Here is a 23,803-nt window from a genome sequence, read left to right as displayed (position 1 = left end):
GCATCCAGTATACAAACAAGTTCTACCTTTCATGGTCCTCAACTCAATATGTTTTTGGCTGAAATAGTGTGGATTCTCTGGTAAATTTTTTTTTAGTTTATAGGATGAAAAACCCAAATTTCTTCGGAAAAAAAACTTGCTTGCTTATGCCAGAGATAGACTAACTTGGGAACCAGTCAAAGAAAGGGTTAGAAAAAGTTCCTCTAGTCAGTGACTAGAATCGAACTCAGGTCTTTCTTAGGGCAACCTAGTGCTGTGAAGCCAAACTTCACTTCCACTGAGCTACACAGACCTCCCTAATCTTAACAATGCGATATTCTAAAAATCCCAAGAATATGGATAGCACATATTTTGCCCACATAACCTTTTATTCTAAGAGTTCGTTATAAACTATAATTAGGACTGTAGTAATCCAGGATATTAGCCTTAATATAACAAACGCTTATGATAAACTTGTTGCTTATGTCACCACAATTGCTGTATTAAAAGTATTATGAATTTGTTCTCTAACCATGTTATAAATAGGATATAGCTTTGATGTAAGGATTTCTTTTTCCCTCACTAGAGAATGGAATGTAGGGAAGATATATCATTTCTCTTTGCTAAGAGAAAAGATAAATCTACAGCAAAGCTTGCACTATAATAAACTATTTTTCTGGTCCTTGGAGGGGGGGGGGTTGCTATATCAGGTCATCCCAAAAGTAATGTCGTTTTTAGCATTAAGTTTTGAAAGGATATAAAAGCTAAATCACTTGCTAATTTAATCAAGTATATATTCTCCATTTGAATCAGCAATGCCCTTCTGACATGAAAGTTTCATAATGCCATTTGTATGGAATTGAGGAAGTTTGGAGACAAAGAAGTCACATAACCTCAATTTCATTGCCTCTAATGCAGCATTTCCCAACGTTTTTTTTGGATCATGCCCCATCTCAATGCCTCAAAGATTTTGATGCCCCACCTCAACGCTGATAGTTGAGTATATCAGTATATGAGGTGACAAATGCAACATATTTTCTAATTGTCCCCCCCTGTGGGGGCTTATGCCCCACACTAAGAAACACTGCTCTAATGTAACATATTGTTTTTCCTTAATGAAATATTGCAAACTTTGAAATAAGTAGTAATCTGAAGGTGCAACATCAGGAGAACACAGATAATGGAATATTTTCCCAGCCATCCTCAATCTTGGTACAGGCGATTCTTGCACTATGAAGGCTTGCATTATCATGGTGAAAAACAATACCCTTTAGATTAACCAGAGAAAACACCTCTTTTCTTTCAGCTTTCTGGTTAATCTAAAGGGTGTTGTTTTTTTCACCATGATAACACAAGCCCTCATAGTGTAAGAATGAGTTGTTCACAGTATACTTCAGCTATGATTGCTTGGTTTTGTAGCAAGAGTTCAAAATGTATAATACCAGCCACATCCCACCAAATGCTTAACAAAACCTTCTGAGGGTGAAGGTCTTGTTTTGGCTGAGGTTTAACCTGTTCCCTTGAATGAATCCACTACCTTCAACACTTAACATTCTTGTATAGTAACCACTTTGGATTAAAATCTTTTGCTAAATCTTCAACCATTGCATTGGTATTTCTTGCAATAGCAGCTTCCTGCATATCATTATTGAGAGAGAAAGGGTGCCCATAATGAGGGGGGGGAGAGTCTTTCAAGCTAATGTCCCCTTGTTGATATTTTTGGAACTATCGCTGCCACTTTCACACGTTCAAAACATATTGCCATTACCGTCTTGCAGATTTTTACAGTGTTAGCAGCATTGTTGCCTTTTCTGAACTAAGCATGATGTGCCTAATGTGCTCTTCAGTGATCTCCATAATAATAAAAGCTTATTTAAAACAATAACTTATGTATGATGTTCTCGCAAGGTGGAATTCCTTAGAATGAGGCTGCCTCAGCCTAACAGTACTTAGTGTAGAAAGGCTTATGTGTTCGTTGTTCATGTTCTTTAATTTTGACGGTATATATCAGAACACAGAATTATAAGTAAATAATTATTTATTGACTTATTGCTGATATTTCACTGTTATAACCAGCATCTTCAGAGCACAAAAACACAGTTTTTTACAGTACGCAAGACTACAACAACATGGTGTAACAAAGGGACTAGTTTAACAAAATTGTAGCAACAACACAAAGACTAAAGTCCTAATTAGGTGCCCTCTATCTAAATATATATATATATATATACTACTATGTATATCCACTATGTATTGGACTTGTATCCAAAGCATGGCCTGCTAGGCCCGACTTGCTATAGTGATAGTGCCAGATGTATCTTTTATGTTCACTGATGCGGATGTCCACAGTTCTTCCTGTTTGATCCTAGTAGGCTTGATCGCACAGCAGGGTACTTCGTAGACTCCTGGATGTGATAAAGGGAGAGATGCTGTCCTTGGGTGAATTGATGAGAGTTGCTAATTTGACACATGGTCTGAATACAGTACGTAGTTGATGTTTATTGAGAATTCTTGATATCTTTTCCGATGTGCCTTTAATGTATGGGATGGTGACTGTTGTTGTAGTTCTCCGTGGGGGTTTCTTAGAAGCATTTAATATTTTGTTTATCTTATGGGGATTATAGCCATTGGCCAAGAAGGTGTGCCATAAGTGAGCCAGTTCAGCAACATTGTCATTGGAAGAGATTGCTTTTGCTCTGTGGGTTAGCGTTTTTAAGATACCATACTGTGAGAAGGATGGTGGTGTGATTGTTTGTGTAAATATCTTCCTGTATGTGTGGGTTTTCTAAAAACTGAGAGTGATAAGGAACCATCTGGAAGATGTGTGATTAGTGTATCCAGGAAGGGCAGACAGTTATTAGCTTCCAGTTCCATTGCAGAGTGGATTTTTGGATGTTCACTATTTAAATGCACTAAGAATGTATCCAATGTGCCAGAGCCATGTGGCCAAATAGCAAGCACATCGCCAACATAGTGTAGCCAAAGTGTTGGTTGAGGGTGGCTGTATTGATAGTTAGTTTTTCCGGGTGTTCTATGTTGAAGTTGGCTAAGGGGGAAGCCCATAGCTGTCCCATCTAATTGTTTGTATATTTTCCCTTTCCATGTGAAATATCCTGCATGTATTGTGAATTTAGATTGTTTAAATATATCAGGGGGAAATGGCTAGAAAAGAATTCATTATAGTCCAAAACTGGCTCCAGAAAAAGTTTAAAAATATCCAACAATGCAGTGCTACACAAGTGCAATTACAACAAGATCGCATCATTGTGAATTTATAATCGCTCACCTTAACCAAAGAATCCATTAGTGCTTTAAGTTGGGGGGCACAATTTTGCCGTTACTCCCAAACAAGTTCCAAAAGCCGAAATAATGGCTTTGGTCAAACAGGGAATATACGACCTGCCTCCAGCAATAGCTAGTAACATATGTTTAGATATGACCAACATTCTAATCTAGTCTAAGCCTCCCAGAAATAATATCCCTCATAAGGAAATCATTGCTCTAAAAGAGTTACATAATAATAACCAGATTATCTTAACAAAAGCAGACAAAGGGAACGCAACTGTGGTGATGGATACAACAGAATATGAAAACAAAATGCACACGCTTTTACAAGATCAGTCAACATACAAAGTAATAGATCACAATCCCACTAACACACAAAAGAATAAGGTGCATAAATTACTGAAAAAATTTACTTCCTGACCCAAAGAAATGGTAAACAAACCAAGCTCTTCCATGTTAAAACACCCAGGATATATGGAGCACCAAAAATTCACAAACAAGGTACACCTTATGCCCTATTGTAGATAGTACATACAAACTGGCTAGACATTTAGCCAGGCTACTAGGCACTCTCACAAACAATTCTCCCTCCTTTGTCAAAATACTTTTTTTGACAAATTATGCCCACTTAAAAAGTATTTTAGAACACCATACCTTAAAAAGCTCAGACTTAATGGCGAGCTTTGATATCACCTCACTATTAACAAATGTACCACTAATTGAAACCCTTAATCTGCTAAAGTCACACTTTCCCACCTGATATATTTCAACTATTTAAATTAACAATACATTCAGGATATTTCACATGGTAAGGGAAAATATACAAACAATTAGATGGGACAGCTATGGGCTTCCCCCTTACCAACTTCTACATAGAACACCTGGAAAAACTAACTATCAATGCACCACCCTCAAACCAACACTTTGGCTATGCTATGTTGATGATGTTTTAAAAGAGGTAAACCGCGAGTAGACATAACTATACATAATAAATAACGGAAAAACTCACGTAGAAATATTATTTAATAGTATAATTTTCGCCTGTGTGTCACAGGCATCTTCAGTACAATTAGGCACAAAAATTAAACATTAACTGACAATTCCAAAAAGCGCCACCTAAGTAGCTGGTGTAAGATAACTAAAAAGATCAATAACTTTCCTAAAAAAAAAAAAAAAAAAAAAAAAAAAAAAAATTAATACAATAAAAAGTTAGGAAAGATTAGCTGATTTGTAAAGTACTATCTCCCATAAAGGGGATAGACGTAAGCCGTCGGATCTGTTTAAGTTAGGAGAATGAAGTAGAGTTTCACATGCTTCTTTATAAAGGCGTTCCATGAGAAACTGACTTTTGTGAAGAACTCTTGTCTTTCTCCAATGAACTCTGTGTCTAGTGAAGATGGCATGCTCTGCAAGTCCAGACTTTTCAGGTTTAAAGTATTCAATATAAGATTGGTGTTCTTCTAGCCGAATGGAGGCAGATCTTCCTGTTTGTCCGAAATAACATAATCCACAAGAGCACGGAATCTGGTAGACACCTGGATGATTAAGATGTGGAAGCTTGTCCTTTGGAGAAGCGAGAAAGGTGGAGATTTTTCTAAACGGTCGAAAGGCAACAAAAATATTCAGTGGTTTTAAAATTTTTGCTATACATTCACTGATGCCTTGTATATAAGGGATGGTAATGCGTGTTATTTCCTCTGTGTTTGAAGAGGGAGACATATTAAATCTACTCAAAGTTCTTTTAATGAAGCAATTCTTATAGCCATTAGATAGAAAGGAAGAAGTTATATATCGTATTTCTTTCTGTAAAAGGCAGGAACTATTAAAACACTGGTTCATCGGGCCCACTCCTTTTGTTCTACAGACGATCTTTTACAGAAAGAAATACGATATATAACTTCTTCCTTTCTATCTAATGGCTATAAGAATTGCTTCATTAAAAGAACTTTGAGTAGATTTAATATGTCTCCCTCTTCAAACACAGAGGAAATAACGCGCATTACCATCCCTTATATACAAGGCATCAGTGAACGTATAGCAAAAATTTTAAAACCACTGAATATTTTTGTTGCCTTTCGACCGTTTAGAAAAATCTCCACCTTTCTCGCTTCTCCAAAGGACAAGCTTCCACATCTTAATCATCCAGGTGTCTACCAGATTCTATGCTCTTGTGGATTATGTTATTTCGGACAAACAGGAAGATCTGCCTTCATTCGGCTAGAAGAACACCAATCTTATATTGAATACTTTAAACCTGAAAAGTCTGGACTTGCAGAGCATGCCATCTTCACTAGACACAGAGTTCATTGGAGAAAGACAAGAGTTCTTCACAAAAGTCAGTTTCTCATGGAATGGCTTTATAAAGAAGCATGTGAAACTCTACTTCATTCTCCTAACTTAAACAGATCCGACGGCTTACGTCTATCCCCTTTATGGGAGATAGTACTTTACAAATCAGCTAATCTTTCCTAACTTTTTATTGTATTAAATTTTTTTTTTTTTTTTTTTTTTTTTTTTTTTTTTTTAGGAAAGTTATTGACCTTTTTAGTTATCTTACACCAGCTACTTAGGTGGCGCTTTTTGGAATTGTCAGTTAATGTTTAATTTTTGTGCCTAATTGTACTGAAGATGCCTGTGACACACAGGCGAAAATTATACTATTAAATAATATTTCTACGTGAGTTTTTCCGTTATTTATTATGTATGTTGATGATGTGCTTGCTATTTGGCCACATGGCCCAGGCACATTGGATACGTTCTTAGCGTATTTAAATAGCCAACATCCAAAAATACACTTTACAATGGAACCGGAAACTAATAACTGTCTGCCCTTCCGGGATACACTAATCACACGTCTTCCAGATGGGTCCTTATTATTCTCAGTTTTTAGAATATCCACATATACAGTGAGATATTTGCAATCACACCATCACCCTTCTCAACAGTATGGTATCTTAAAAATGCTAACCACACAGAGCGAGAGCAATCTCTTCCAATGACAATGCTGCTGAACTGGCTCACTTATGGCACACCTTCTTGGCCAATGGCTATAATCCCCATAAGATAAACAAAATATTAAATGCTTCTAAGAAACCCCCACACTATCCACCACAGAGAACTACAACAAAACAGTCACCATCCCATACGTTAAAGGCACTATTCAGACTCTGTGTCAAATTAGCAACTTTCGCCCAAAATCAGCATCCCTCCTTTATCACATTCAGGAGTCTACGAAGTACCCTGCTTGTGCGATCAAGCCTACTAGGGTTTGTACAGGAAGAACTGTGGATATCCGCATCAGTGAACATAAAAGATACATCGGGCACTATGGCAAGTCGGGCCTATCAGCCCATGCTTTGGATACCCCTGCACACAGGATCAACTGGAAGAAAACAAAAGTACTGCACAGAAGCTTTTACAAGTCAGAGAGATTGTTCTTAGAAGCAAGAAGCCCTGAAACATACTCTGAATTTCAACAAATATGGTTGTATAAATTTGCCTAAGATTTGTTAGACAGTCATCTTATGACATAACTAGTACATTCTTTCTCTCTCATTTTTTTTTTTTTTAGGACTTCAGTCTTTGTGTTATTGGTACAACATATATATATATATATATATATATATATATATTTAAATAGAGGGCGTCTCATTAGGACTTCAGTCTTTGTGTTGTTGCTACAATTTTGTTAAACTAGTCCCTTTGTTACACCATGTTGTTGTAGTCTTGCATACTGTAACAAACTGTGTTTTTGTGCTCTGAAGATGCTGGTTATAACACCAGCGAAATATCAGCAATAAGTCAATAAATAATTATTTACTTATAATTCTGTGTTCTGATATATACTGTCAGAATTAAACGACAACAAGTACTTATAAAGCTTTAAAAATTCATATTAAGACAAGCTGAGACACTTTTGAATGAGTACAGTATAAAAAAACGACATTACTTTTGGGACCTGGTTACCATATACTATGCAATGCTCTACTATTTAACAGTCTGCTCTTGCTAATTGCACTTAGTCTGTGTTAATTCTTCTTTATGCATAATTTGGCAAAGTATCCATATTGATACAGTGGTGCCTCGCAATTTGACACTAATCTGTCGCCAAACTAATGTCAAATTGCTGGACAGTATTTCTCATATAAGTCTATAGAAAATAGATTAATTCCTTGTCGGACCCCCATCCCACTTCCCCTAATGGGGGAGTGGGAGAGAAATATACCATATTATTTATTTTACTTTAGGTATTTTACTATTGTATAGCACACTAAATTACAAAATACACTATTGTATACACAATGCATACAATCCGTTGAGCCTTAGATGTTGGAAGGGAGTCTTGTTTATCCTGTTCTACCTCTTCTCGTCTCCTCTTTGCTTGAACAGGGATGAGGAACTGATCAAGGGCGGACTGTTTCTCCCTCTTTTTCAAAATGGTTTTGAAGTGATGCATGATGATGTTGTTGAACAAGTCTGTCATTCTATTCACATCAGCAGTGTTGGGGTGTCATTCCAAACAAACAAACAGACTACACCTTCTCCCAATAGAATAAAAGTTCTTTAATGGCAGATGTTGGCATCAGCCCCTTTTCCCTGCCATCCTCTTCTTCAGGTTAAATTCCTCTTTCTCTCTCCTTTGTTAGCTGTTCGCTGAGTGCTCTGAATTCTTCCATGGTCAGTTTGTCATTGTGATCCTCCGCAAATTCTTCTACATCAACCTCTTCTGTATCGAGATTCTTCGCCATCGAAATGATCTCTCACATGGCTGCAGCTGCTTTTGATTTTCAAGCTTATTGATTGAACTTATCGATTTTCTTCCCAAAGCACCGAGGATTTTCTGAGTGGTAGACCAAAAGTGGCTTAAGTCTCTGATTACATTTGCTGGCAATAACAAAGTAAGCCTATCTTTCATAGGCTTATGTCCTGGGAGCTTCACTTCTTCTTGCATGATTTAAGTTCGATTTGGCAAGTGCTTCCAAAATAACCCAGTTTCATCCCCTTTAAAAATTTGCTGTAGCAGGTAGCCTTCCTTCCTGATTAAATCTTCAAATTTTTTCACAAACCTTTCTGCAGCCTCTTTTATCTGCACTAGCAGCTTCCCCCTGTCTGAGAATTCTATGGATGCTTGGTCTACCTTGGAATTTGTGAAACTAGCCTCGACTTGCTTTGAATTCCTCAGTTTGATCTGAGGTACATCCTGGAGTTTTCTTCTGCAATTCTTCAAAAATTAACCTAGCCTTCTCACAGATCATTGCCTGAGTTACTGGATCTCCCCTCATCTGTCTTGCTCTAATCCAGGTGACAAGCAGCTTTTCCATCCCTTCATTGCACTAGCAGACACCTTAGCACCTATAATCTTCTCTCAGTTGCCGTAGTTGACCTAGGAATGCCATACTCTTGAGCTACATCTGTAATTGTTCTACCTTTCTTCACTTTATCTACAATTCTTTCTTCTTCTCTATGCTCAACTAAGTGTGCTTCTTTCCTGAATTATTCCTCTGTTCACCTCTTTGGACCCATTCTTAAATTTCACTCAAAAAAATAATAACAACTACGGATGCACACAGCATTTTTACTTTCTGAAAAATGCAGAATTGAAAATTAGCACAAACAGCACTAGCAAACACCAACGCAGCCCAACAAGAAATAACAAATGACATCGTGAAATTCAACTTTCGAATTGTGGGACGTCGAATTGCGAGGCACCACTGTATTATTATCTGAGATCTCCATGGAGTCAAGGACTCATTGAGGGAGGCTATAAATCACCCAAACCAGCTCACTCTAGATAGATACACTCACTACCTCCTAAGGGCAAATTATTCCACTCGCTCACTGCTCTCTGAGTGGAAAACCTAGCTCTTACCCCTTTCTTGACTCTGAACAAACTTACCTCCTATGGATGCCCTCGTGTTCTCTCGCCACCTTCCATATAATGAAAAATTTCATCAGTTGATATTCTATAACACCCATTCAAAAGTTTATAGACCTCTTTCTCCTGTTAAGAGAGTCTGCAATCCATATACTCATAATCTGTCCTCATAATCATCCAGGAATGCGTTAGCAGAGCTAATCTCAGGTGGTATGGTCACTTAAACAGAATGGGCGAAGAAAGATTAGCAAAACAAGTGTTCTCTGCCAGGTTGACAGCAAAATGTCCCAGAGGAAGACCAAGATATAGGTGGATGGATATGGTACAAAGTGCCTTAGACGATAGAAATATAAGATCTGATAATGTTGGAGTCTTGACAAGTAACAGACTGATTTGGAGGAAAATTGTAGATAGGAAGTTAGTAATGATGTAATTTTTTTCATGTAGTACTATCATATCCTGTACACTCCTTGTGGGTACATAGCAGGAATTTGATGATGATGATGAGGAAATCACCTAGGGGTGCGAACACTTCGTGGATTATGTTTGTGTGAGTATTACAAAATATATATAGAGAGAGACAATGTATAGGGACACCTAAATTTTCTCTGCCTAGGGGCATCAGATACTCTCAGACCAGCCCTGCTCACACCAGATAGACTCAAACTCACTGCTGCATGGGACATTGTTAGCATCATTGTTTTCTTGTGTTTCTACCCTAACTGTACTTAAGTCACTAATATCATTAGTAGCATTCTTCCTCCTCTTCTATCAATTCTAAAAATTGTATACCCATTACACTCAATCCCACTTACCATATCTGATTCTGATAGCCAAGTTTCACTAATGCTAACAATCTTAGGCCACATCATATTCAATAAAGTCATGAACTCGATCTCTTTGTTTCTAATGCTTTTGGCATTTGTGTATACATGAGGTTAAATTACCGTATTTGCCGGCATATAAGTCGCACTTTTTTCTTTGAAAATAGGTCTGAAAAACAGGGTGCATCTTATACGCTGATACTCAGTTTTTTATTATTTTAATTTCTGGAAATTTTCTCTGTTTCGAGTTATGCAATTTCTTTATTGCTTCCTTGCGGTATGTGAGAGAGAGCATTCCAGTTACATAGAGCAGTGTTTCTCAAACTTCAGACATCCATGTTCATATGATTGGTGTGGTATTAACAAAAGATCGTGCTAAATGACAAAGACAAGCCGACAGTTGAGTTGAAATGCTAATTCTCTAAAACCGAATTCCTTATATAATATCTGAAACACATTCACTATATATTCTTCTTTTTAACACGTTCACTCAAACAAAACCACATGTTGCACCGGCAACATCTGGTTTTGCTTGAGTCATACAGCATTTTCTGTGGGAGGGGGACATGCGATTCATTAGTTAGCGCTGTTTTTTATCCCAGTTGTCTCTAATTGCACTGTTTGTTGAGAAACATATTGCACAGCCTGCGGATGTCTCTGTACCTTATTCAGTGATGCAATAGGAACGTTTTATCATCTCGAACTTCACGGATACATTGAATTTTGTTCTATGCGTTAATGATGCATAGCCGAAAATTGCCACGGACCCCCCCCCCCCCGAAGACCTTTCACGTATCCCCAGGCTACGCATACCACACTTTGAGAAACACTGACATAGAGTTCAGTGGATGTGCATCGACGATCACAGCTGTGTCCTGTTCATTTAAACTTTCCAATTATTGTTGTCGCAGTTGTGAACGGTGATAAATTTCTGCCATTAAATTTTCTCTACATTTCTTGGCAAATTATGGCTGAAAAATGTCGGCATTGTCACAATATTGGATACAAGCTACATGCGATTGCATATGCTATAGAACATGGAAACAGGGCTGCAGAGAAGCATTTCAGACCCCCCCCCCCCCCAACTAAGAAAATGATAAGAACTTGGCGGAATCAGGAAGAGGATTTAAAAAAAGCAACTCACAGTAAACATAACCTACGAAGTGGAAGTGCAAAATGGGCAGAACTGAATACTTGGATTTTAGACCACAGAAAAGTAGGACTTTCAGTGTCTACAAAAATGATTATTCATCAAGCGAAAGTGATAGCCACTAACAGAGGAATCGCCAACCTTTACTGGATCAACATCATGGTGTTCAAGATTCATGAAGAGAAACCAGCTATGTATGCAGACTAAAACAAAAATATCACAAAAGATGCCAGCTGAATATGAAGAAAAAATGATCAAATTTCATCGATTCGTCATTAACACAAGGAAACGAAAAAATTTTGAACTTGCGCAAATAGGAAACATGGACGAGGTTCCGCTGACTTTTGGTGTGCCCTCAAATAAAACTGTAGATTCCAAGAACACTAAAAGTGTTACTATTAAAACTTCAAGGCACGAAAAAACTCACTACATCGTTGTTTTATCCTGCTGTGCTGATGGGACAAAATTGCCACCACTATTGATTTTTAAAAGGAAGACGCTACCCAAAGAAAAACTGCTTAAAGGAGTGTTTGCACATGTTCACGCAAAAGGCTGGATGGATTGATAAAATTTGGTCTAGGCACCCTGGTGGACTGTTGAAGAAGCCTGCCATGCTAGTATGGGATCAGTTTCATTCTCACAGAATAGATGATGTTACAAATAAACTCAAGGAATTGAAAACTCAGTTAGCTTTAATTCCAGGAGGTCTAACTAGTCAGCTTCAACCTTTAGATGTCTGTACTAATAAACCATTTAAGGGATTTATGAAGGAGAAATGGAACAGCTGGATGCAGTCTTCAGATTTTGAGATTACGCCATCAGAAAGAAGGAAGAGGCCTAGCATTTCGCAAGTTTGTGAGTGGGTCAAAGCTTCATGGGATGCTGTGAAAACTGAGACAGTGGTTAAATCATTTAAGAAGTGTGGAACTAGTAATGCACACTGGATGGTACAGAGGACAATTTGTTGTATGAGGACTCAGATTCTGATTTAGAAGAGGTTTCAAGTGTCTCTTCATTTAGCTCTGGAGATGAATTTCTGGGTTTTGACGATTAAAAGGTGGGTACTCTTTCCTAGTTAGATTAGGTATTTGTTGAAAGGAGATCTATTTATTACTTTATATTTGAAATACTGTAAATTCATTATAATATTCAGTGATAAAGTTTTTTTCCTAACAAATTTGTACAAAAAAGGGGGTGCATCCTATACACCGGCAAATACGGTAATCTCTTTAGAGTAGACTTCACTTCTTATATTAATAACGATAATATTATTTTTATTTTATTTCATTTTATTATTTTATTTTTTTATGGGGTGCTTAAGGGTCAGAGCTGTATAACTGAGAGGAGACCTCCACATAGCCTTTGAAGGAAAGCGGGGAACCGACCAGGGCTTCTGACCTAATGTTCAATCCTCACCTTTTCGTGGTGAAACTGAAGAATGATACCTGGATATTGAACGAACGAGGATGGGCTGGCAATTTGAGATTTAGCTGACCAAATTGTATTCTTATTGGCTTAAACCAATATATAAAATGATGGTACAACATGACAAATTTCATGCTGGATGATACGTCGCCCAGTTTAACAAGGCCCCCGTACACCAGAGTTAAAGATCGTTACTGTCAAAATAAGAAGTCTGAATGGCAAAGAAATGGAGCTAACTGAGGAATTAGATAAGTACCAGATTGACATAATAGCGGTGACCGGAATAAAAAAGACAAAAACTGGTGAGATCTTTCTGAGCAATAAATACAAAATGTTATATTCAGGCAATGACAATTAAGGAAAAGAAGAAGGCCCCCGTACACCAGAGTTAAAGATCGTTACTGTCAACATAAGAAGCCTGAACGGCAAAGAAATGGAGCTAGCTGAGGAATTAGATAAGTACCAGATTGACATAATAGCGGTGACTGGAATAAAAAAGACAAAAACTGGTGAGATCTTTCTGAGCAATAAATACAAAATGTTATATTCAGGCAATGACAATTAAGGAAAAGAAGGAGTAGCCATAGTATTCAACACAAAATACGAGGCTAATCTTCTTGAATGGCAGGCAATCTCAAGTAGAGTGATGTGGGCAAATATCAGAATGGGGAATTGGACAATGAGACTTATTTGTGCCTATGGTCCCACAGAAGGTTCTACTAAGGTAGAAGTGGAGGAATTTTTTGAGGTTTTAGAAAAAGCAACTGCCACAATGAAAAAGGAAAAGTTGGTCCTTGTTGGGGATCTAAATAGCAGAGTAGGAAATGATTGTGAGACATACAAAAATATTTTGGGAAAATTTACAGAAAAGAGCAAAGCTAATAATAATGGCAAATACCTGTTGAATTTCTGCTCAGGACATGGACTGGTTATTACTAATACCATGTTCCAACATAAAAATGTGCACAAATTCACATGGAGAGAAGAGGCAAGAAATAAGAAAAGTCTCATTGACTATGTTATTGCTGATAGTGATGTTTTCTCCCTGCTGCAGGACACCAGAGTGTACAGAGGATTTGAAATTGGAAGTGATCACTGTTTAGTCTTGAGCAGGATAAAATTGAATTTCATATTGAAAAGAATAACATGTAAGAAAGTTTTAAAGCGAATAAAAGTTTAGCAGCTCTCAGATGTGAATTTATCATCTGTAGACTAAAATACACAAAGATTATTGAAGAAAAAATGAAAGAGTTTGAGAACAGGAACCAAACTTTAGAGATTCAGTGGCAAGCCTTGAAGAAAACCGAGATTGATTCAGCCAGAGAGGCATGTGATGCGGTTGTCTGCAAGAATAGAAAAATCAGAACTCCGTGGTGGACACAGGAAGTTAAAGAAGCAGTGAAGGAAAAATGAAAGCATATCAAAAGTTCCTGGCAAATAAGTCAGCTTGTGGTCAGAGAATACAGAGGCAAATGTAATAAAGGTAAACACTGTGTACAGGGACGCGCCAATAGTGTCGGGCGCCTATGTGCAAAACTTTAGTAGCCCCCCCCCAAGCAAACTTAGTCTATATTTGAGTTGCAACTCAGCAGTTAGAATTGAAGAAAGCACAGGAAGATGGTTTGATGTTAAATCTGGTGTGAGACAAGGATGTACATTATCCCCTCTGTTATTCATTATCGATATGGATCACATTATTAAGGAAAGTGGTATTAAACATGATATCAGAATTGCAAGATTTCCTGACTAAATTGAATAGCTGTTGTAATAGATATGGTATGAAGGTCAGTAATAAAAAGACAAATACAATGAATATAGGCAGAATCGTTGAAAATGTCAACTGCATTGTGAACGGAGAACCTGTGGAACAAGGAAAACATTTCAGCTACTTAGGCACAATTTTTAGTGAAGATGATAAATTAAATATAGAAGTAGACAACAGAATCAACAAAGCTGGTATGGTAAGAAGTCAGTTGAATAAATTCATATGGAATAAGAGAGAAATTAGTCGGAACACTAAATTAGTTGTATACAAGACAGTATATACAACTAATTGTTTTAACTTATTGATCTGAGAGCCGGGTCAGAAGTAAAACACTTGACCAAAGACTAGAGACTACAGATATGAGAGTCCTGAGAAAGATTAGAGGCATGAACAGATGGCATCTATGTCAATATCATATTAAAAACGAAGATATTAGGAAAGAACTAGACATTGTCAGCATCCATGAATGCGTTAGCAGAGCTAATCTCAGGTGGTATGGTCACTTAAACAGAAGATGGTAAATTAAATTAGGGTGAGGAAAGATTAGCAAAGCAAGTGTTCTCTGCCAGGTTGGCAGGAAAACGGCCCAGAGGAAGACCAAGGTATAGGTGGATTGATACGGTACAAAGTGCCTTAGACGATAGAAATATAAGATTTGATAATGTTGGAGTCTTGACAAGTAACAGACTGATTTGGAGGAAAATTGTAGATAAGAAGTTAATAATGATGTAAATTTTTCATGTTGTACTATCATATCATTTACACCCCCTCAAGGGGTGTTCATATCTTGTACACCCCTTGAGGGTACATGTCAGGAATTTGATGATGATGATATTATTATTATTATTTGACACCTCCAGAAAGTCCAACACTCATTGAGGGAGGATACCTTCTCTACAACTCTCTGTCTCCACCACTCAACCTCATCCATCAACTGCATCATCTACACCAACACCGCTAGAATTTTCACAAACAATCACAAACATCCATGCTCAAGGCAGGATTTGAACCCGCAACCTTCTGTCTGGAGAGCGGATTCACTAACCAGGCTAGCTTATGATTAGCATTATTTTCATATCACTTTTTAGTCTTGATTTTGCAGAAAATAATCAATATGTAAATGATCTGTTTATTGCACCTGTGTTTAATTTGTTTTTTAATTCTGTGTTTAATCTTCAGGAAGTGGATCTGGCGAACTTCATTATGTTTTAATTGAAGGAATATTTTCACGTTTTCCTCAGGAGGATATTTCTGAGTAAGTACTTGTATTGTTCTCATTTTATTCTAGTGTTAATTTAGCAGTGTGGCATTGGAAGAAGATAATGCACGGTATATAATTTTATGGATTGATATACACTATGCCACAATAAGAACTGGGACAATATTTTATATCCAATAAACCTGAATTGGACCCACCTTCATCATGTGTAGTCCCTTTTTTGATATGAGACATATTATTAGCCTGGTTAGCTAAGTGGATAGTGCTTCCACTTTCCAACCAAATGCTTTCTAACACTGACTGACATTCTTGTAGGCAGTAATGTTTCTCATTCTCTTTAGGTAGTAGATGAATTTTATTGCCTGGTGTGAGATAATTACCCTGCTAAGAGACATGACATAGCTTGCAAAAGTTCTCTTGACCAGGGTTTCTGGTTTATTCAAATACTAATGTAGAGTAAGTTTGCAACCTTTCGTGGTTAAGGTTCACGTTAAAAAATAAATAAAATCTTTCTTTAACACAGACCCAACCAATCCTTGGGAGTTTAAGATCAGGAATCCATGCAGACCATTCTCGTTTTTCCACATTATTTTCCTCTAACAACATCACAATAGCACTCGAAGTATGACATGGTACATTGTCATTTTGAAAAAACATTTCTATTCTGTAAAACGTTTACAATATAGGAAGCATTGCATTATCTGAAAGTGTTGCACATATACTGGGTAGAGGAACAGTTAATACAGATAATGTCAAAATTTTGCAGGATGATTTGGATAGATTGCCAGACTGGACAAACTAAAATGGATGTCAGTTTAATGTAGCAAAGTGTAAGGTTATGCATTTTGGGGTGAAAAGATTACCGGGAAATTGATGAAGCCAGAGACTTGGGAGTGTTAGTGGATAGGGAGTTAAAATTTAGGGAGCACATAGTTAAAGTGGCTAAAACAGCTCATCAGATCACTTGATTACTGAAGAATACTTTCATGAGCAGAGACAAACAGGTTATTGTTCCTCTTTATTCAACCTTGGTAAAACCTCATCTTGACTAACTACCGCACGCATATCTAAATGCCAGGTTTTCTTGGTGATGAGGAGGAGGTGCAGAGTATCCAGAGATGAGTGACCAAGAATGGTAGCAGGTCTATGGAATGAACCTTACAAGACCAAGTTGAAGATTTGTGGGTTACAAAAACTGGTTGATAGATGGAAAAGGGGTGATATGATTGAGACACAAATTACTGAAGGTTTTTTACAAGATTAATTTAGAGGAAGCTTTTCAGAACAGGTCTGGAGAACTATAATACTGCTGTTAAAGTCTGTAAATTTCTCTCCACTTGACACTGACAGTATATAAATGTACAGTAAACCATCATCAAATTCCTGCCATGTACCCTCAAGGGGTGTACAGGATATGTATCATGAAAAATTTACATCATTACTAACTTCCTATCTACAATTTTCCTCCAAATCAATCTGTTACTTGTCAAGACTCCAACATTACCACATCTTATATTTCTATCGTCTAAGGCACTTTGTACCGTATCAATCCACCTATATCTTGGTCTTCCTCTGGGTCGTTTTGCTGCCAACCTGGCAGAGAACACTTGTTTTGCTAATCTTTCTTCGCCCATTCTGTTTAAGTGACCATACCACCTGAGATTAGCTCTGCTAACGCATTCCTGGATGCTGACAGTGTCAAGTTCTTTCCTAATATTCACATTTTTAATATGATATTGCCATTAATGCCATTTGGTCATGTCTCTAATCTTTCTCAGGACTCTCATATCTGCAGTCTCTAGTCTTTGGTCAAGTGTTTTACTTCAAACCCAGCTCTCAGATCCATAAGTTAAAACTGGTTTGAACACTGTCTTGTATATAGCTAATTTAGTGTTCCGACTAATTTCTCTCTTATTCCATATGAATTTATTCAGTTGACTTCCTACCATACCAGCTTTGTTGATTCTGTTGTCTATTTCCATATTTAATTTACCATCTTCACTAAAAATCGTGCCTAAGTAGGTGAAATGTTTTACTTGTTCCACAGGTTCTCCATTCACAACACAGTTGACATTTTCAATGATTCTGCCTATTTTCATTGTCTTTGTCTTTTTATTGCTGACCTTCATACCATATCTATTACAACAGCAATTGAATTTAGTCAGAGAATCTTGCAGACTTGTAGCGGATTTATTTAGACATATAACATCGTCACATAAAGCAAAGAGCTGACATTAACTTCTCCAATTTTGATATCATGTTTAATACCACTTCATAATGTGATCCATATAGATAATGAATAACAGTGGGGATAATGTACATCCTTGTCTCACTCCAGATTTAAGATTAAACCATCTTCCTGTACTTCCTTCAGTTCTAACTGCTGACTTACAACTCAAATAAAGACTAAGTATTGCTTGATATAATGCCCCATTGATACCATATAACTGTAGCGTATTGAATAGCTTCTCTCTTGGCACTTTGTCATATGCCTTTTCCAAATCGACAAAACTTAAATACAGATCTTTGTTATATTTCCATGATTTCTCAACTATTTGTCATAAAGTGAACATATGATCTTGACAGCCTCTATTTGACCTGAATCCAGCTTGTTCTTCAGCAAGCTTTTCTTCCACAATTCTTCTCAACTGTTTCTCAAGTATACTTGCATATATCTTACTAGGAACACTCAGTAGGGATATACCTCTGTAATTCTCACATTCAGTTTTATTTCTCTTTTTATATATAGGTACTACGAGAGCTCTACTCCAATCATCAGGAATTCGTCCCTCTGGCCAGGCCTTCTGAACTGTGCAGTGCAGCCACTGTAAGACTTTTATACCTCCATACTTCAGCATTTCTGGTCGAATATCATCTACTCCTGCTGACTTTCCACATTTCAAGCCTTTGATGGCTTTTTCTACTTCAAGTATGGATATGTATTCCTGACTGCATGCCTGGTCAGTGTTTTTTATCACTGTGCCATCATCACTGCTTGTTTCATTTAGCAAATTTTCAAAGTAATTACTGCATACTTCAAGGATATCATTTTCTCCCATTTTCATGTCACCTTTATCATCTCTTACAGCAAAAGTACTCCTTTTACACTCTTTCCTCATTCCTAAGCTTCTTCAACAACCTCCAGAATATTTGCCACCTTCTTGATATTTATTTTCTATGTTCTTGCCAAAGTACTCCCATGACTTTTGTTTAGCTAGTTTTACATGCTGTTTAGCTTTCTTACATTTGTCTCTGTATTCTCTAAGAGCACAAACTGACTTATTTGCCAAGAATTTTTGATATGCTTTCTTCTTTTCCTTCACTGCCTCTTTAACTTCCTGTGGCCACCATGGAGTTGTAATTTTTCTATCCTTGCAGACAACTTCACCACATGCCTCTCTAGCTGAATCAATCAGGGTTTTCTTCAAGGCTTGCCACTGAATCTCCAAGGTTTGGTTTCTGTTCTCAAACTCTTTCATTTTTCCTTCAATAATCTTTGTGTATTTTTGTCTACAGTTCACATGTGAGAGCTGCTCAACTTTTATATTTTTATAAAATATAAAATATTTGCAGTACAGTAAACCATCTGTTTTATATAACAACATAGACCATGTATCACAACAACAACATATATATATATATTGTATTAAAAAAAATAGCAGTGTTCTGATACTTTTTCCAGCATGATATATTTTTGTGAGATGATATATAATGATTCGATTGATATACGAAGGACGTCCAGAAAGTAAGTTCTGTTTTTAAATATTTTTACTGTAGCTGCGATTGCAGCTGTGTGCAGAGTTTGTTGATTCCTTAGCAAGGCGTTGGTGCCATTTTCAGACATTCTTGCAGTGCGTATGCTTCTTGGTGTGTGTTTATAATGTCTAAGAAAATCGAATTATCCACTGCATGTGAAATTAGGTCAGATATCCGTTTCTTGAATGTGAGGAATGCAAAAGCAGGTGAAATTCATCGGCGAATTATCGAGGTTTATGGAGAACATGCAGTGGTCTCCATAAACCCCACAGAAGGCTGGCATATCACAACTTCTCGCCACCTTCAGCTGGGAATAATTCCATCATTCCCCATATGGTCCTGACCTTGCACCAAGTGACTTTCACCTGTTCAAACATCTGAAATCTCTCCTTGGTGGCCAGCTGTTTTAAGACGATGGCGAGGTCAAAGAAGCAGTCTATACGTGATTTGTGCCACAGGCGGCAACCTTCTATGACGAAGGTATACAACTCTTGGTGCCCTGTTATGATGTGCCTGAACAATGGCAGAAATTATGTAGAAAAGTAGTGAAAGATATCTACTTTAATTCCCAATAAAGTTTTTTTTGTAAGTATATTTTTGTTTCTCTGACAGCCCATCAGAACTTACTTTCTGGATGTCCCTCATACATTTAAGGTAATTCTTCTGATTATTCAGTAGTACTGAGTACTACTGAATAATCAGAAGAAACATACAAATTTCACTGGTGAAACATACAAATCTCACACTGATCTTCTACTTTTTTTTATTTTATTTTCACAAATTCACTGCAGAAAGAGCGAACATCTTTAGGAGGATACCATTTCCTAATCATGAGAGATTTATGGATTGTTATTGGGGCAGCTTCTGATAGTATTATACTTTTGTAAAGCTTTGTTACAGATTTGTTCACGAGTTCAACAGTTATTTAGGATGAAGGATTATATCCAGTTAGATGTGGTGATCTGAATATGGCTCTGATGTTAATCCAAGAAATTGGATTTTAATTAGTTGTTAACAAAATATAAAAATATACATTAAACACTGACTAGTTTCACCACCAAGGGACAGCTAGCTTCTTCAGAGTAAATAAAACATAAAGATGACAAGTGACAAAAATACAAATTATCATAAAAATGCTGAGAGAAACCATCGTTGGTTTTAACAAAGAAACAGAATTGTTAGGTGCATTAAACGATCTAATCAGTAGTTCCAGATATCATTTAGGATGAGTCCTTATACATTTTCTTTAATCCAATGAGAAAGTTTCTTCAAGATATGACATAGAGATTTTGTCTCATTTTTTATCTCATCATGTGTGTACTGTAATAATGGTAAGCTGGCCCTGATTTTTCTTCTCTGTGTTCTCTGGTGTCACAAAGATTATTTTACTGATTCTAAAGTTATTGGGAAAACAAACATACCTGGTTATCTGATAATCCCAGAATCTTTTTGTAAAGTAAGTTGAAAATGTAAAAGGAAAAGAACACACATGACAATCCTTAAATAGCAAACAACATACAGATGAAGTTATTATTATTATTATATGGGCACCTCCATGGAGTCTGAAGACTCATCGCAAGAGACCCAATCTATGCACACACAATCTATCATACTTCTCCTTGAACCCATTAACAGACAAAGCACTCACAACTGACTCTGGCAACCCATTCCACTCATTCACATCTCTCTAAGCAAAAAATTTAGTCCTCGTGACCCTACTAACCACACCTTTATTCAACTTCGAGGAATGACCCCTTGTTCTGTTCCCTCTAGCCAAGTGCTGAAACATTTCCCCTGCATCTATCCTATGAAACCCTTTAAGCAACTTAAATGTTTCTATCATATCCCCTCTTTTTCTTCTATCACCCGACTTCTGCAATCCACACACCTTCAGTCTGTCTTCATAGGGAACATTCCACAGGCCACTCACCATCTTGGTCACTTGCCTCTGAATCCTCTCCACTGCTTCCTCATCCCCAAGAACCCCAATGGACCAGGCTTGAGCACAGTAATCTAGATGTGGGTGTATAAAGGCCTAATAAAGAAGAATAACAACTTCCTTATCTCTACTTGTTAATCTGTTCTTCACTAGCCAAGAAATCTTATGGGCTACCTTAGCAATATGTCCTCTAAACTTTAATTCTCTGTCTACCACAACCCATAAATCTCTATCTTCATCTATTTCTTGGAGTATAGTGCCATCAATGTGATACACAGCTTGTAATCTATTTATCCCAAAATGCATAACTTTAATTTTCAACATTAAACTGACACCAGTTAATTTTTGTCCATACTGACAGTCTATTTAAATCATCCTGCAAGCTCTCCACATCTCCTTGATTAACTATTACTCTACCTAATTTCACATCATCCACAAACAACTGAATTTTCTTTTAGGTTATTTCCTATATCATTTATGTACAAATTAAACAACAATGCTCCCAGCAGTGAACCTTGTGGCACACCACTAGGCACCTGTTTACACCTCGATTCTGCCCCTCCATATACCACTTTTTGATATCTGTCCAGCAGCCACCCTCTTATCCACTTAACCAGTGTCATATTCATTCCCATTTGTTCTAATTTACATAACAGAGTTCCATATGGTATTCTGTCAAACCTTTGCAAAATCATTGTGTAGCCATTTCCTTTATCCAACTCAGCTATTAGTCTATTATAAAAAGTTAGTAAATTAGGCATGATCGACCCTTCACAAAGCATGTTGACCCTCATACAGTATCGTATTTTTATCTCCCCATTCTTGAATTCTCTTTTTTACCAACCACCATGCCTGAGATATTGATCGGTCTATTACTTACTACTGTAGTCTTAGAACCTCCCTTATGCATAGGAATTATTTTGCCCTCTTTGCACTCCTTTGGAACTCTAACAGAGCTGAGACTTAAATTAAACAGCCTTGTCAAAGGCATTGCCAGTTCCCTTGCACATTCTTGCAAAACCGTAGCTGATATCCCATCTAATCCCACAGCTTTATTTACATTGAGATTCTGCAATATCCTAAGAACCTGCAATTTCTTAGGATATTGCACCTCTGTTCCCACATTAGTGTCTGTCACATAGGTTAAAGCAGTAACCTCACTAGGATGATATATCCTTGCAAAGTAGTCCATGAACTATTTTTTTCACTTCTTTCTCCTCATGACCATCATCACTCATTATGATTAATCTTCAATAGTCATTCTTCCTCTTACTTGCCACATAATGGAAGAACTCTTTGGTATTTCCTTTGACTTGCTTGACTAGATTCTTCTCATAATCTGATTTTGCCTTCCTTGCCATGCTGGTCATCTTTCTTGCCTGAGCCTCATACTGTTCATGAGTTTGCTGGTCACCTTTCTCTTTATATACCCTCCTCAGCATTTTCTTCTTCTGCAGCTTATACTTAATGATATTACTCATCCATCTAACTCCTACCCAATTATCCCTACTTAACCTAGGTATACAATTTAATACTGCTTCCTCTAGATGACCCTTAACTATATCCCATGCACTACTAACATTTTTACCCTGCAGTGTTTTATACCATTGTACAGATTTAAGCTTCTTCCTAAGCACGACATAATCACCTGCCTTGTAGCTCCACAAATATGCCTTCTTATAGAATATTCCTGATATTTTACAATCTCCCAAGTCACTGCATGGTCACTTTCACCATTCCTGCCATGTTATCTTTCTTCTTTCCAGTCTATATCTCCATAGTTGAAGTCTCCTATAATAATCACTTGACCTCTACTCATTGTACTAATTTGATAACTAATATTTAAGGAATTGACAGCGTATACTAGAAATATAGATTAAATAAACTTTAATATATACCTTCCGATATTTCGGCGAACGTCACGTTGCCATCTTCTTGGGAACTTACTACACAGACACGTGCACACAAGTACTAATAACAGCAAATGAGACTGAAGCTAGGAAGCTAGCGTTTCCTAAAGTCCTGATGGTGCCCCCTGGCGGGCTATATTGGTAGTTCTTGGCCTTTGGGCTGAAGTTCTTCTGATAACAGTTTCCCAAATTTGGGGCAGTTTCATGCATCCAAATTTGTTGAGGTTTGGCATGTTCCTAAGGGCCGAGGCTGATTCCATGAATAGTCTTTCATACTTGAACTTGCTGCGGTGTATTACTGTGGCTTTCTTCCATCTTATTCTGTGGCGAGTATCCAGAGCGTGGTCTGCAAGCCCAGAGTGGCTGTACTGGTAAAATCGGATGTAATCCTTGTGTTCTGAGATTCTGATATTTGCTGTCCTGCCTGTTTGGCCAAAGTAGGATAGTTTACAGCTGCAAGGGACCTGATATACACCAGGTAGGTCTAGGGGAAGTGGTTGGTCTTTGGTGGAGCGGATAAGGGTTGCCAGTTTTCTATGTGGTCTGTAACAGGTGGTCAGGTCATGTTTTTTTAGGATTTTATTGATTTTTTCAGAGGTGCCTCTGATGTAGGGAATAGTGATAGATTTAGAGTAATCTTTTTTGTGAAGGGGAGGGGGTGGTGGGTTGTGGATAA

At 37.3% G+C, this 23,803-nt stretch overlaps 1 protein-coding gene across 1 annotated transcript in view; it reads left to right on the top strand.

Annotated features, from left to right (window-relative positions):
- Positions 1 to 23,803, top strand: part of IntS10 (integrator complex subunit 10) — a 212,196-nt gene that overhangs the window by 74,822 nt on the left and 113,571 nt on the right. The window contains exon 10 of the mRNA XM_090403768.1: positions 15,483 to 15,558. Within this exon, the coding sequence (XP_090259894.1) occupies positions 15,483 to 15,558 (76 nt within the window). The remainder of the gene's footprint in view (positions 1 to 15,482; positions 15,559 to 23,803) is intronic.

This window comes from Typopeltis vanoorti, chromosome 14 (assembly GCF_054136105.1).
Source record: "Typopeltis vanoorti isolate ZY-2024b chromosome 14, IOZ_Tvanoo_1.0, whole genome shotgun sequence".
NCBI lineage: Eukaryota > Metazoa > Arthropoda > Arachnida > Uropygi > Thelyphonidae > Typopeltis > Typopeltis vanoorti.
The sequence above is the reverse complement of the archived record's forward strand: the minus strand, read 5'-3'. Positions and strand labels throughout refer to the sequence as shown.